Below are 16824 nucleotides of genomic sequence, written 5' to 3'. Positions count from 1 at the left end.
ATATGTATATATTACTATATGTAATGTTTACTGTATGCACTAGGTTTGTGTTCCTAATTCTTCTTTCCTTTTGCGGGTCTACTGGAAGAGATTTCAGCATGAAATAAGTAGTGCCCTTGTACTCTGTATCCTTATTGACGTGTCTTTTCTAACAGCTGTGTGTACAAAATATATTAAATAATGTGTTTTTCTAATATAATATCCCGAATTTACACACAAGTGAATTCCCTTAAGGTCGACGTAAGGCTTCGACAGTGATTAAAAGCCTAATGTATCCACCCACACGTGATACCATCTCAAAACATTTCATAAAATATGCCTATGGAGTCTAAACACCACCCTTTAACTACCATCCTATACGAACGGCTTATCACGATAAATCTTGACGATGATTTATTATAAGCATCGACTAATGGCGATAAAATAAAAGCAGTTCCAATTATGCATCGTTTATAAGAACTCATGCATATAAATCAATGTTATCGTTTCGTGGTGCTATCGTCTTTAATAAGAGGACATGTGTCCGTTCGCCACTGGCCTCGCCTATGCGTAATGACACTATTAAACGTAACTGGAAAAATCATTCAGAAAATTCTGGATAGCTCTTTTTTTATTGCCCTTGTAGGCAGACGGGCATACGGCCCACCTGATAGTGAGTTGATTGATTACCAGTGAGTGATTACCGTCGACCATGGATTTCAGCAATGCCAGGGGCAAAACGCTACCTACAGTTAAGTGCTCTCTCACAAGCCTCGTTTGAAGAAGGACATGTCATTGTCATAGCGCTCGGTACACATCGTGGAGGAGAGCTCATTCCAAAGCCGGATGGTACGTCGCAAAAAAAACCTCTAGTAACTGGCACTGTGGATGAATGCAGTAACTCCAGGTAGTACGGATGAACTATACTCAGAAAATATCAGCTTGAATATGTCAAGTTTCTTTTTGGGATGGAGGATCACGATTGTTCTAGAGACTTCGTCGCCTAGAAAGAACGGATTGTTGAAGTCGAAGACTCAGTCAGGTGAAGAATATTTGCTTTTTTTTATTGCATAGATAGGTGGACGAGCTCACAGCCCGCCTGGTGTTAAGTGGTTACCAGAGCCCATAGACATCTACAACGTAATAAACACCGGTGCATCGCTCGATACGAACACACCGGACGTTTTATCCGCTAGGCCACGATGACTTCGAAATTTGCTTCCTTGCTATCTGAGGCCTAGTATCCTAAAGGCAGTTACCACCGGATCAAAAACGTAACAGGCTCAGAAGGAATGGCAAGAAACTCAACGAGCTGATGCTATCGGCAATTCCAAGCTAAGAGAGAAACGGGGCGAGGGTAATATGACGAGTTATAAAATTGCTTTTTTATCCTTATATGTTATTAAAGAAATAAGTAAACGTAAATAGTGATATTATAGTCCATTTTATTACTTAAATCGATCAGACTTACTTACGTAATGGCAGTGTTTATTATAATTTTAAAACGTAAGCCGTTTTCGTGTTACGCCGTCTAAGATTATCACGGATACATATAATAATATGTGAGCATTCGACCTATTGATTATTTTGATATTTTTGTTTAACTAAATTTTTGTTTTCTTCTTTTTATTGCTTAGATGAGTGGACGAGCTCACAGCCCACCTGGTGTTAAGTGGTTACTTCAGCCCATAGACATCTACAATGTAAATGCGCCACCCATCTTGAGATATAAGTTCTAAGGTCTCAAGTATAGTTACAACGGCTGCCCTACCCTTCAAACCGAAACGTTACTGAACTGCCGTGAAGCTGTAATGCTTTCACTTAAAGTACTATTCCAAATCGGACGATTTAGTGGATTCTTTTGTCAGTTTAACTGTGTTCAATATACCACCAAGAGGTGCCAAGTTTCAACCTAAAAAACATACTGCAAGTCCGCATGGGCAAGTGGTTCCATTTTGCCACTTTTTTTTAAAAGGGCAGAACAGCCCTGTCCTATTAGCATTCACAATGTTAGTGTCTGTGAACCCGCTGAAGATGATTTGGGCAGTGAGTTATGTATTCATTTAAGTAAGCACAGCCGCAGAGTGATAGTGTAATCGGATTCTGGAATGGTTACTGGAGCCCATAGACATCTATGACGTAAATGCGCCACCCACCTTGAGACATGAGTTCTAAGGTCTCAGTATAGTTACAACGGCTGCCCCACCCATCAAACTATGAAGAGAAAAACACACGAATAAAGGCAACGAATATACTCAATTAGCCTGTCTTTGTTAAAAAATACAACAAAAAAAGAAACATTTAACAGAAAAACATTGGGGCTACGGCAGTAATGAAAAGCCATTTTTAATAATTAGCATTTACGTAGTCTATATTTGTTGGCAGGCTGAAAAATGAAACACGAAAACGGCGAATACACAGTAGTTGCCCACGTTCACGGCTGTTTGTTCCCACATGCCCTGGGAATGGACACGCGACTACAAATTTAAAATTCCATTTCGAACTGCAGTGAAAACTTCAAATTGCTTTCAGTTAAATAATATAACTGTGGAATTGAAACGGTCTGGGAGAGAATGTTTTTCGTATTTCAGCGAAAATTTCACGTTTTATGCTATAATAATACTTAGCTGTTAGGTCTACGTATTATATTTAAAAAAGATCACACTATAATTTGAAATAGGTAGGTACCTAATTTGAATGTCTATTCGGAGACCACAGACTGAATGAATGAGACCACTTTTTTAAATTCATTTTCAAAATATTTTAATTTTTCATGAGCGTTTTAAAGTCTGATGTCGAAATTTCGAAAATAGGCAATGGTTTGAATTTATATCATAAAAATTTATAATAATAATTATAAATTGGGAACAAGTCACTTATCATCGTGTAATAAAAATCAAACCCGCAAAATTATAATTTGCGTAATTACTGGTGGTAGGACCTCTTGTGAGTCCGCGCGGGTAGCTACCAACACCCTGCTTATTTCTGCCGTGAAGCAGTAATGCGTTTCGGTTTGAAAGGTGGGGCAGCATTTAGGTACGTCGTTGACGTCTATGGGCTCCGGTAACCATTTAACAATAAGTGAGCTTGTCAACAATATGAGCATTAAAAAAGCAGTACCTATACCTGCTAAGTTTATTATTAAGTTAAAGGAAGGAAAACTTTTTGGTTGTTAATATGGACGAATCATGAGGGACTACATATTAAAAGATAGATGAGGTAGCGGTTGTGTCAATTTAACATCAGCTGTAATTATCATATAACAGTCGGTGGCGGCAGTTCTGGCAGTCATTGACAATGTCTATGAACGCTGACCGCAATCCAAAAGTCGTCTGATTAAACTTTTAACCAATAATGTCTTTCTCATTTAATACAAAATAGAACTATCAGAAAAGTTGATTTTTGTTTGTAATGAGTCGAGCTCTAAAATTTGTTCTAAGACTGCCATCTATTTTGTCTTGACTGAACTAAATATAAAATGGAGAGTGAAAATGTAGATACTAAAAGAAAGCACATTAAAATTGCCTAAATACGCCGGCAGATGGAGTTAAACACAATTTATTTCATTCTTATTTTGTTTGGTTAATATTATTTTTGGTGATATGTGTATGTATAAATATGTAATACTTACATTTACTTGTAAATACTCACATGTTACTTATGTAATAGGGGTTAGGTAGACAAATTATTTATTTAAAAAAAAAAAACGCAAAATCCATTTTCCTGATATTTACTAATGCCAAATCAATCTTAGACACACATCAAAACAGACAATATGCACAATCTCACTTAACTATAAAATATTAAAAGTTATCTATAAGATTTTTTTTTTTTTTGGAAAAAGATTCTATCAACGGAAGAATTTGCTTTCCCTATATTAATACTTTATTTCGAAGAATAAATATGTACAAGTTCATTTAAGGCACTTGCGATAGCCGTAACGTTTACATATAAAATAAGTACGAATTAATTAATACAAAACAAAAAAAGATGTATTGAAAATTCGGTCTGCTGATGGCACTTAGCATGTTTCACAATTAAGAGATAATAATAATTTCGTTAAGCCACGAAACATGTTACTATTACTAGTTATTTGCAGACAGACAATTATTAACATAATTTGTACGCTATTTAATTTTCATCACAATCACCGCTATTTTTCTTATATGGCATTTTAATATGATTCTGTTTGAACAAATGCTTTTTTGTACACTCACCAGTTATAATAGGTTTTTTTTTTAAAACTTACAGATAGGCGAAACGGATGAGGTTCTTTTAAATTTATTATTTAATTATTAATTATTTAAAAAAAATATATACTACATGACAGTATGTAACAGTGTACAAAATTGAATATCTAGTCTTCAATTAGATACGTTATTTTTCCAAATACATAAATGTGTATCGGAATTCAGTATGGACGTGAGTGAAGCGCGTCAAGATTATTGAGAAACGTTAATAAGCGAATCGGGTGTAGTGGTTTAAAAAAAAAAATTAAGTACATTATGTGTAGATTACGTTGAACGGACGGATTAACAAATAACTTAAAAGATTTGGTAGGTAATGATAATTAACAATTGTAATGATTTAGGGAAATGCCTTTTTAATAACGACATTTAGTATTCAAACTTCATTTCTTTTGTGTGATTACAAAAAGCACCTAATTAAAAAAAAACAAAAATAGTCGTGCCATACAAAATACGTCTATAAAATATACTTTTTACGCTAAGTAATTTTTAATAGAAAATATATTTTTCTTTATTCACAACATAACGCGATATATTTTCTTCTACCGAATTAATCTCAATATCAGATCTGTATTCGTGTAAAATATTCGCCCAACTATTAGTACTACGTTGAGATAAAATAAACATTTTTTTTTTAAATAGAAAACAACATCTCTATTGCACTAAGTGTTAAATGTAAAAAAATATTATTCAAAATTATTATTGCTTTAAAAAACAATTTAAGCTACACATCATAACAATTACAATTCTAGAAAAAATAAAATACGTAATTGCCTTTGTTACTGGAAAATTAAGAATTGAGATTTTTTTTTTTAATTCATGTAATTTACTGCTAAACACAGATCTCTGCTATATTTAGGAGGGATCGAACTCCGAGATTCCATTGGAGATTGTAACGAAGGCACTTAAAATTATTATTGTCCAAATCAAACTTTCACTAATAATATTCTAATAAAATACATTTGGACACTATATCTATTATACTTAATACCTAAAATATTTCTGAACTTTATTAAAAGATTAACATTAAGCAAAGTTAACAATAATTTAATCTCTTCTAAATCAACTATTATGAAAGCGATAAACAAATCTATAGAACCATTTTAAAAATATATATATTTATTGTACATTAAGGCACTTGGGGATGCACGAACGTTCTTTTAACTTGTAGAAGTAACTTATAGTGACCGTTTTCCAATTACAGCAAAAGAGCGCATTATGCGGCATAATGCTCAACTAAGCTTCAGCATAATTCGGCATTGTGCATCTAAAATTGGAAAGTACCATTAAGTAATGGTTAATTACAGAGCATAATGCGACTCAGTGACGCACAATGCCGAATTATGCTGAAGCTTAGTTGAGCATTATGCCGCATAATGCGCTCTTATGCTGTAATTGGTAAACGGCCTAAATAGCTGAAATATTTATTTATACATATAATATATATAAATACCATACACTCGTTGACGCAAATATAAAGTGATTTATACGAGGAAGACATTTTTGATTTTAATTTAGGCTAATAGAGCTCACGAAACAATATATTTAAAAAAAAAACACGATTAAAATGTTATTCTTTGGTTTCGTTATGAAACATTGCCGAAGTTAAAACAAATATGGTCAACGAGTGTACGAAGGCTATCCTAGAATAAACTTTCGAAATCACTGTACGATATGTGAAATAGATTTAACCGTGATAAACTAAACTGTTTACAATATGAGTACTTACTTCATGTCGCCGCCATCTTGTCGACATAGTCTGCGCAACCGATTTTGATACTTTTCACTTAGCGCTAACGATCATTCTAGTTCTGTATACAGAGGTTATTTATAGACCATTTTCTGTACCTATATATGCTGTAATTTATCTTAATTTCACCTTTAAGCCTGATATTAAGGCTTATGTTTCGTTTTGACGGCGTTAAAAGTGTTTGTGAACAGAAAAACAATAATTTTTTTTCAACATCTTAGTTTGAAACTATCCAGAAGCCATTTTTGTACACTTTTAACGCGATCTATTTTTAAAGGGTAACCTAAAATTTTCGTGGTTTAACAACGTCACGGTCAAGCGACAACAGAAGTACAAATTACAAGTAAATATAGTCGATGGCGTGTGCCATTTCATTTTAATAAAAAAAATATATATATAATAATAATAATAAATTTGTTAATAAAGTTCATCATGTTATAAACATAACAGGCATATAATGTTAATAGTTAGACTATGATAATACATAGTATATGTTAACGTGAAAGGCCCAACAGCTATAGCTACATGGTGGTCGATGTTCCGATGATAATGTTACGCGGCGGCAAAGGGCCCGGCGGGATGCGGCCGAACGCGTCTCCTGTTAGTTCCTCGGCGCCGTTAGCACTCACCTAGCCATGTTAACGAGAAGAGAGAAAAAAAAAACAGAATGTTAGTATCGATCAAAATCACGTGGTCCGACTACACGAGTAACGATCACTCTGTTTACGGTTTCAAAGACGCTTCAAGTATTATCGCGTGTCGCGCTATGTTCAGTGAAAACGTCACTACATAATATAATTTAAAATGTCACGGATATTTTACGCTTAGCTGGCTCTAATTTGTATAGGTACGGCTATAACTAAAATCGAATTCAGATTGCGACGTTGCCGCTCTGAACACGAAGCAAGCGTAAAACTGCTACAGCGACGCTTTCAATGGACAAAGAAACTCATGCATCTATCAGAATCGCTTCACAAAAACAGCTATTTGGGGTCATCGGGCCATTATTGAAATAACCCCTGCCAGCAGTTGATAGAGATCAAATTAGAATGGGATTTAGTGTTTATCTAAAAACAGTCTTGGACATATTGAAATAAAATGAAAAACTTACTCCAAGCTGTTAGTGAATAAACACTCAATAATAATAATATATACGTTAGGTCGATTTGCGAGCTGCGTTTGGCATGAAACAAAAATATATTACAATATCATTATTGAAAAATAATTTTCGTAGTGATTTACATTCGGGGGCACGACATGCTTCTACTCAAGCGATAAACCGTTAAACGGATTGATGACTGGTGTACGGAATTCACAATAAAAATAAATAATAATAAAAACATTAGGGGAAGGCTATCAGGCATTCGCGCCACGAAATAAAGTTGTCTTTGCGGCCCAGTTAATTAATACAATTGCACGGAAACAAAAATTAGTTTACGCGGTTAATGTGTTGATAAAAAAAAATTGTTAAATTCAATTTAGTATGATAATGATCTACAAATATAGGATTAATGCCCAATAGTTCCCATTGGAGCAATGCTTGACGCATCATATTGCCATGGGAACATTTAATGAATCAAGCACTCCTCAAACAAACAAGCATAAATTTATCTTAACACTTATTTATAACCATAGCACCCAGATGCAAGTATGTAATTAGTTCAAAACAACGTTGCTATGTGTCTAAAATAATTCGAAATGGCGGCATTCTCATAAAATTTGTTAATTTTTGTGATAACGGGACAATGTCATTACATATTTGCATGTTAGTGACTCATATAATATAAATACATAGTAACAGATAATCTGCAAATTGTGACCGATAGCTGTTATGAAAAGTGCACTTAAAAATATTAAAAATTAAATTAAAAAATAAAACGGGAACTTGGCCTTGTGGAGTTGCAATGTTAGTCGTGTGAGGCTACAATCGACCATATAACTCACGTCATCAACTTTATTCGACATTGTTCACATGAAATTGTGCTTTAATAACTCAATAATAACCGCGAAAATCGACTAAAAAGAAAACGCTCTATTGAAATTTCAGACAATTTATTCAAATTTATAATCCTCTGAAAATGCATTTATTTACAATCAACAACGGAAACGATACAAAAACATTTTCACTTATCATCGTATATATAGAATAGATCATTTTATAAAATTACGAATACTTTTACTGATTGAATTTTCATTTTTTATTTATTTATAATTATTATAATAATAAAAAAGCGTGAAAAAATACGTAAACGGCATAATACGGATGCCTTTTTAAATCCACAAGGACACAAGTGCAAATTATCTAATAATAAACACTTTCAAAATACGAAAGTGTATAAAATACTTAGGCAATAATGATAAAAATAAAACAACTAGCTTAAATTTTTCATATAAAACTTACATTGACTAAGAGAAAGTTGTGATGATTATCAGAGATTTGAAGTCAAAGGAAGGTCATTATTTTTAATACTGGACTGATGGCACAACTTCATAGAATGCACTTTCCTTTGACTAATACTGGGCGAGAAACAGGAAAGAAGGACTCCACAACCCGATTTTAGCACCTTAATGGATTCTTATTTGGCAATATTGAACACAATTACATTCTAATATCGAAAAATACGACCACGGCTACAGGAAATTAGACTTTAATCCTTCTTCCCTAGAGCATACTTCGAATATACCCGAAAAATGATTGTTCGAAGATCACATGTTGTGACATGAACTCTGGCAACAACATCATCGATAACAACAAATGAATTTGGTAACGCTGATGAAATGTTTTTAAACTTATACAAAGCGTATCGCGGTTTAAATAATGCCTCGCATCACAACATGTAAATACGTCTATAAAATATCTATATTAAATAAAAAGAGAAAAAAAAATATAAAAAAAAAATCACAGTTTTCAAATTATGCAGTGTCACTCCAGATCCGGTACGAAGCGTGAACGAACTTATTCTCATACTTATAAAAGAACGTAACTAATAAGTACACAATATAATAAATACATAAAAAATAGTGACACAGAGAGACAATAAAGCAAAGACACCCACGCATACTGAGACGAATATGAATGCTGAAAAGAAAAAAAAAACACATGAAACTTGGAACGCTACAAAAGAATCATCACTGAAAATCTTATATTTCCAAAACGTAAGTATTACGTCATCGTTAATCTAAAAACTATTACATTCCAAGTTCCACAAATCGTTTCTCAATTTGCGAACTGGTCAAGTCGATTTGAGATCCATAATTAAAATTTTCAAACTAGATATGCACACAAGGAATGTATTCTCATTCCACTTCTTTCTCCTTCCTATCTTCGGCAAGAGTTACGTCACCAAACGACTAATATTCAGACTGAATTATTCACTATCATCAAGAAAAAAGGACTGTCTGTTTGGGGAGTTATTATTTGTTTTTTAATACTAAAAACCTTTAAAAGATGTTGTATTAGTGATTCAAGTGGACCATAGTTAACAATCGAAAAGGAACTTCGCGCTTAAAACCATAATGACGAATTTTATATTCAAGTAATGATTAAAATAATGAAACATGATTAAAAAGACAATGAAATAATAAGACCAGTTTATAAATCAAGAAATCGAAATGTGCGCCACAATTCTACGATGCAAGCAAACTTATTCCATCAGCATGCGTGCGCGCGCGCTTCTCACCTTGTTAACAAAATGGCGGCGTGAGCGCGTAATGGCGGATGTTTAAGGCGCCGGTAAGGCCGTGCGTTGGTAGGGGTGCTCCCTCATCGCGACTCGCCCCGCCCTCCGCACCACACCTAGCGGCACATTCACGTTTATACTGTGTCTCAATCAGAACATAATACAACAACCTCCAAAACTCGTTCCAACCTAAAGGTAAACCTAAATTAATTTATTTTTGTTCAGAATTTTTGGCAATTCTGTGATACGAAAAATTGTATATCAATTTGAGAATATGAGGGTAGTGATGTTTAATAATTCGACGTGCCTATAAATAAATTGCTTTCAAAAAAAATCTAAACGAAACCGGCTTTCATCGTATAAATGCTGAAGTTTAAATATAATCTCATATAATATTTATGAAGAAATAGAAAAAGTTCACTTCCACTAACCTAAACGCAAGTCCAGTTATCACTGCCACAGATTCATCGATTTGTATAATATATTATTTTTATTATGGCAGTAACACTTAATCTCTGCTATTATGTCTAGGCCTATAAGATTACTATCTACCTATATTGCTTTGGAAAGAATAACAAAATAAAACATTTATAAAGTCCGACCGTATTAGGTCTATTTAAGGTACTGATAATGGCTGGCTATATTCTTTTGTTTTTAAATAAAATTGACTCGGCAGTACAAAAACTGCTGCATAATAAATCTAAATAATAAACTTCAATATACCGGCGTATATTTCACTCGTAAAGCTCACTCTTCGCTATCCTAACTAATAAATCTTTAAAAGATAATAATAATACTTATCCTATGGTATGTTTATAAATATATATTAAAAAAATGGCTAATAAATTATTAAGTTTACGTAAAGATTTTGTTTCGTAAAAGTAAAACTTTGTCCCGATATTGTTCAAAAACAAAACATTACTTTTACAACGCGCAATTTTTAACCACCTAGAATGTTCCAGAGTTTTCAGTAATAAATTGAAATTTATTCTCGATTAATTTTGTCAGTTTTGTTAAAAATATATATATGTAAGTAGCATAAAAGATGAGTAACTAGTTTTTTTTTTTTCGTTTGCAATTCAAATAATATTTGGTCCCTTTTGCTTGTAGTCGACGTTTTAATATAAGTTACTGAAGATACTGTTAGCACAAAACAAATTTATTCACTATTCATAAGTATTCTGGAAATTTTCAAAACCGACGAACGGTAAAACCGTATGCAATTACGTGTCAATATTATTCTTTTAAATCTACACATCAACTAAGAATTTTAAATGAATTTTGGACAAATTAACGTATTGTTAATAATATTAGTTGTGTTACAAGCAAGGGTTATCACAATTACTTTAAATGGTTGAAACTATACAGTTCTCTATCTCCCATTTATTCGGAAAATGTCGTGTTTGATAAAATATATAAATACGAACAAGGACTGTTATAGGACTTGTCTTCGTAAATGAAACATCGGTAACTTAAAAGATTCCATTGGCAGTTTAAATACGACAAACCGCCGTTAGAATTAACACGAAAATTAAGATTCGATAAACAAACAATAATTATATTACTATTACGAATAAATAAAATCTGAAATAAAATAAATAATAATCTTTGAACGAACGAAAACAAAAACAAAATTTCTTCAGAAAAAAAAAAACGTACAACAAAAAAGAAGTTTGAAAACAACAATATTTCGAGACGCTATAATACGCTATGTCGTATCTTAATTAAAACGAATCTTACACTAAAGATTGATCATGGCTTTTATATATGACTTTAAGAAACGTCCCGTGAATTTCGAAGGCTAATTTTAATACGTGAACGGAGTATGGTAATAATGTTGCGATGTGTGTAACGGCGTTTGGTGGACGCCGTATCTTATTGTCGGCTGTGACTGTAGCGGCCAATGTCAAAAGCCAGCTAGCAGATACCTCGACGCTGTAAACCCGATCAAAACAATATCACACACAGTTCATGAGCCGCACACCATGTGTTACTGGTTAATACATTGTTAATAGAAGTTATGAAGTTAGGCTTTCCGACGGTATCTCGCGGTAGATCCACAATTTAGACCGGTGTTTCCCAACGTGAGGCCGACAAAGGGGCAATTTGATAATTAAGGGTAAAATCGCGCTAAATTAATATGAAAATCTGTATTAAACTTAATTTTGAATTTGAATTTCAGTTTTTTGTGATATATTTTGAAATATTACTTACTGTGTTCAGATAACAATTTCATAAATCACTATGAAATTCCTAAAACCTATCGTCAATGTTTCTTAAGTGAACAAAAAAAAATTTTTACGGTTCAAAATTATGTATGGATTGGGGGCATAAAAAATTTTAGAAACGTTACAGTGGGGATGGCACAAAAATGGTTGGGAAACACTGATGTAGACCAACGAGGCGATATAAAACATCGTGTTAATTTATTCCGTCGCTTTAACGATATTCAAATATAATCTATCATTCGACTGTGATTAGTGGAATTTGTGTTAAATCGTATAGCTGTTTATTAAGGTCCTATTTTAATTATTTTATTCGGATGTTTCGGTAAAAATCGAAGCATTCACTGATTTTAAAATACATCGCGTTCAAACTTTAAAACATGCTGTTATTATGTTATTTTATTTTTAATGGCTCTTTATTTCTACTCTTTAAAGCGTATGATATTTATTCACGATTACACTGGACGTCTTCTACGTGGGAGTTTCAAGAAACTCCACAATCAGCCTTTACTTAACTATTTATTTACATCCCGCTCTCACTTTATAATAATACTTTTTGCGCGAGCAGGACAGACATAACGATCTAAGTACCCTACCGCTTAATAAAATTTTTGAGACGCTCCTACTAAATTTTCTGCGTTAGTGTTTTATTTTATTAAATAAGAAGAGCCCTATCTTTTTTTTCATAATTAATAACCTTCTTGACTAAAGATTCATTACTGAGTAAACATTTAGTCGACAAGGCGTCGCACGAAGCTGTGAAGGCGTATTATTGAACGTTCTAGAAAATCATATCATATTGTTGAATAGTTTTTGTATGTGTGTGAGTGTGTATAGTCTCGACCAAATTTCCAATAAACGGTTCGAAAAAATTAAACTTTCAATGAATTTCTTAAGAATTAACTTAGTAAATTCTTATATAGAAATACACTTTAATATTTTGAGATTCAATCAAATCTAGTACTGTTACATCTATTTGCAATAATTAATATACTATTGCATACTCGTGTGTATCCAATATGTACGAGTTCTTATCAGAAAGTGTACGAATATAGACAGTAGCGTAACATACGTATGTAAAATTACAGTTGTGTGATTATTCGGGTGTCGTGTGTCGTGCTATGTGTAATGCGAACGCGCGACGCCATAACCCTAATAGAATAAATCAACGGGCGAACAACCCACCGGTATGATCAGCAGCGGCGTACTCCGTGGCTAGCAGCGGGTTCGCGGCCGCGGTTAGAGCTGCGTAGTTCGCGTAGTCGTAGGGCGACGCGTAGATCAGCTGATGCGCGGGCTCGCCCGGGGACAGCAGGCCAGCCGCCGCTCCCGCCCCTGCCCCGTTGAGAAGGCCGGGTTGAGCTGGCGCGGACATGCGAGGGGACAGGATGAGGGGCGCGCCGAGGGGCGCGGGAGTGCGCAGGGTCACCCCGCCGACGCCCCCGGGAGCCAGCAGACGTTGAGTCTCGGCTGCCGCCGCTGCAACGCGCCGCCATTCCTCGTCAGCTGCGGATTCGTCTAAGTGCTCTCACTATCCACTTGTGCATATTTTACGGTTCACCGTTTACATTTTTTATTTATTTATTGTGGGTGCACGAGCTCACAGTACACCTGATGTTAAGAGCCAACGCCAAACGTATAAACGCCACCACCCGCTTTGAGATATAAGTTCTAAGGTCTCAATATAATAAAATTACAACGGCTGCCCCACCCTTCAAGACGAAACGCATTACTGCTTCACGGCAGAAATAGGCAGGATGGTGGCACCTACGCGTGCGAACTCACAAGAGGTCCTACCACCAGTAATTATGCAAATTATAATTTTCCGGGTATGATTTTTATTACATTCCTAATTCATACCTAAATATTTATCAAACCAAATTAAAACGGAATACCTTACACGGTTATCATATTTGTAATGACCAGTTGTTTATTTGTAGATAAATAGAATTGATCCTTATCGTATTTTTACCAGAGGTACCGAAGCTTACTGGTAACAAATACTATATATAAACCTTGAGACATTGGACCGAAGTCAAAATTGTCATATCTTAACTAGGTATTGAATTAACTTCAACTATTGAATACTAGTCAAATAAAAAATAATTATGGAAGATTCTCGGGCCTCTTCATTAGATTAGAAGCTTGTGATTAAATATTCATCGCTTGCAGTGTGACCACTGAATTTATCGTCGTCTTCTTCCAAATAATCAAACCCATGGACATACTACATTCGTATGAAAACGAGTCGAATTGGTATAGCCTGTAGGCCCATTATATTATGAGTAAAAGGTCAACCACATAGTTCATAGTGACACAAGGTTTGCCTTAATTACTAAAAAAGCTTTAAGACCTAGTCAAGATCACTAATGCCAACTGCAATAGCGAACAAGAATTTAAAACTATTTTGACAGAGATTAATTAATGTGAAATCAAACCGATTAAAATATGCACCAATAAATTATTACTTAAATTACAAGTAGAATTGCAAACATTGTTTCAGCTCACATTGTTACCACCAAAACCCACAAATTTAATTACAAAACACATCGCCTCGCACCTGTGAAATAAACTTATTCCACACATTGAAAAATATTACACCAACCAACACAGTTTTTTTTTATGTAAAATAATAGTTAATGACAGTTTCATAAAACTTCAATAACACAAACCCAAAAAAAAGAAAGAAAAATAAAAACTTATAACTGCAAATTTCAAACAGACGGTTGCTTGAAACAATCATGCGAGTAATGCACGTTCTTACTCAAGCGACGATAAGAGAAGTGGGTCCAGTAAAAACTCAGAGGACTGATTCTAGCATGCCATAAAAATCAATTTAGTCATCTCGCCTGTATGAGTCACTTCGGCAAACAAAAGGCTCAATTTATTCTCATGTTGCTACAATAGGAAACGCTATGAAAACATTGATTAATTAAAACACGGGAGACGGATGAAAACACTTGATCAAACTGATATCCCGCTAAGGTATACAAAAAAGAACTGAGTGACTGCTAAGGAAAATGCAAAAAAAAAATACACCGATACTTATGTAGGTAATAATGAATTGTTTCTACATTCCGAAACAAAGTATCAAATAAGTTTTCTTCAATTTATACAATTTCAATTTCTCAGGAAACGATGAAGCATCATCAAGCAACCTGAGTTACGGACTAAACGTTCAGTTAATTACTCCTCGAGGCGACATTTATTCTAGTTAGACTAGTCAGACAACATCGGTTTTGTACTTTGAGGCTGATCATAGGAAATACCAGTTCCGAGGCTATAAAATCGCACATCACTACGTTATGAAGTGATAAAACAGAATCGAAACTTAATTTTATCACCTTCGTAGACTATAACATTTATTGTCTGAATCGCGTATAGGTATTGTCTATGGAATTATTAAATTATCTGTGTCCGACGAATCATTTAAATTTAATTTTCGAAAAGATGTTTCGGGACGACGCCAATTTTACGAAACGTTCGTTAATGGAAGATTTAATAACTGAACTTAAATAGGTAATTCCTATTGCAAATAATTAGTGACTTATGATTAAATATTAGTGACATAACATGAATGCGACCATACTTATTAGGCACTGACCGTTCACAGGAACGGACACCTTCGAGCTGGAATCACGGTAAGTTCCATTTATGATCGCCAACTCCATCAACTGGCGCTTCTTCAGTTCATCTTCACCGTCAGCTTGCTGTGAAACAAGATTAAACAAAATATTTAAATTTCATTTGAAGAACACGATGTATACACACACACACGAGTAATGTCCTTGATAGTTTTATAAATAATTCTCAAAAGTACATACATTATGTTTTGTTCACTTTGTTGTAGAATTTAAATAAACAAGATTTTTTTATATCAAAAAAAGAACAATAATATCAGTTTATGACATTGTATTATTTTTGGATAATACTTTTCATTAGCAAAAATGAGATAATGTTCTAAAATTCAAACAGATGACGTAATCAGACCTTAAATAAATATAATGCGTATTCAATAGTGTCCTGAATAGTTTTTTTACGTTCCGTCTTAGGACTTCGCGCTGTAATAGCAAATACAAATTTAATTTATATTAAATATCACGAAAATACGCTACATCTTAACCTTTGTATTAAGATAATGTGTTAACAACTGTCAAGTGTTTTACGACGAGCAGTGTAACCTAGAAATAGTTTCACCACGTGATTTCAATGGTCGCCTCGTTAGTTTGTTATGTGACTATAGCTACTTTGTACCCTCTTGGAGTCACAAAGTTTGTTCAAAATATTCTCCATTTGGAGAACTCCTAGTCTGATACCTATAAATGCTGAATGTAATTCTATTATATTTTATATCGCATTTACACATTATTAACAATCCATTATTTTTAGCAACCGCATATTTGGAGCAAATGTGGAATATTAGTCACATTAGTAGTTAAATATATGTAATAGATTAAAGTTTCTTAAAATATTTCACATAATATATTTTTGCGTCTTGAAACACTAACATCGAATTCTAAATGCTTTTTGATTTCACCACTGTATGTTCATTCATACTGTGATGAAATCAATGGAGTCGTCCAACAAAACCATTTATTAAATGCTTTTTAATTATTTAATTTACTCGTCTAAGTTACTCTCTTATGACCCATATGCTAAAATATTTATTAATTATTGAGTGTTGGTCATCACGATACATTAATATATTTGCAGCGTTTTTTTCCTGGAATTTGAAGTCAACAGAGCGCGTGTAATGATATTTCAGTTTTTAGAATACTTACTGGCACAAGGAGACGCTTCACTTCATCAACGGCCCTCGCTAGCTTTATCTTGGCTCTGTTTTCAGTATCTTCAACTGTCAGCAGAACGTGGAGGTCATCTGCTAAGTGTTCCCAATTGGGTTTGCCCCTGTTTGCATCTTCCTGGAATATTGTAGTAAAACA

The 16824-nt window shown here is 33.9% G+C and overlaps 1 protein-coding gene across 11 annotated transcripts in view; it reads right to left on the bottom strand.

Moving 5' to 3' along the window:
- Window positions 1-3693: 3693 nt before the first annotated feature.
- Window positions 3694-16824, bottom strand: part of how (protein held out wings) — a 71839-nt gene continuing 58708 nt past the window's right edge. Inside the window, exons 4-8 of one of the 11 annotated variants that reach the window (XR_016323251.1) lie at window positions 16663-16803; window positions 15471-15591; window positions 13067-13387; window positions 9657-11591; window positions 3694-6605 (exon numbers count right to left, since the gene is read on the bottom strand). Coding sequence is in view for 9 of the 11 variants with exons in the window: in XM_028172195.2 (XP_028027996.2) it covers window positions 9699-9772; window positions 13067-13387; window positions 15471-15591; window positions 16663-16803 (657 nt within the window). In the remaining 2 variants the exon portion in view is untranslated. Of the gene's footprint in view, window positions 6606-8011; window positions 11592-13066; window positions 13388-15470; window positions 15592-16662; window positions 16804-16824 lie in introns of those variants that run through there. The other 10 variants (XM_028172197.2, XM_028172198.2, XM_089728362.1 and 7 more) reach the window with 10 other exon arrangements.

The sequence above is a fragment of the Bombyx mandarina genome, chromosome 06, assembly GCF_030267445.1.
Source record: "Bombyx mandarina strain Sakado chromosome 06, ASM3026744v2".
Classification (NCBI taxonomy): domain Eukaryota; kingdom Metazoa; phylum Arthropoda; class Insecta; order Lepidoptera; family Bombycidae; genus Bombyx; species Bombyx mandarina.
This window is presented reverse-complemented; position numbering and strand designations above follow the sequence as displayed.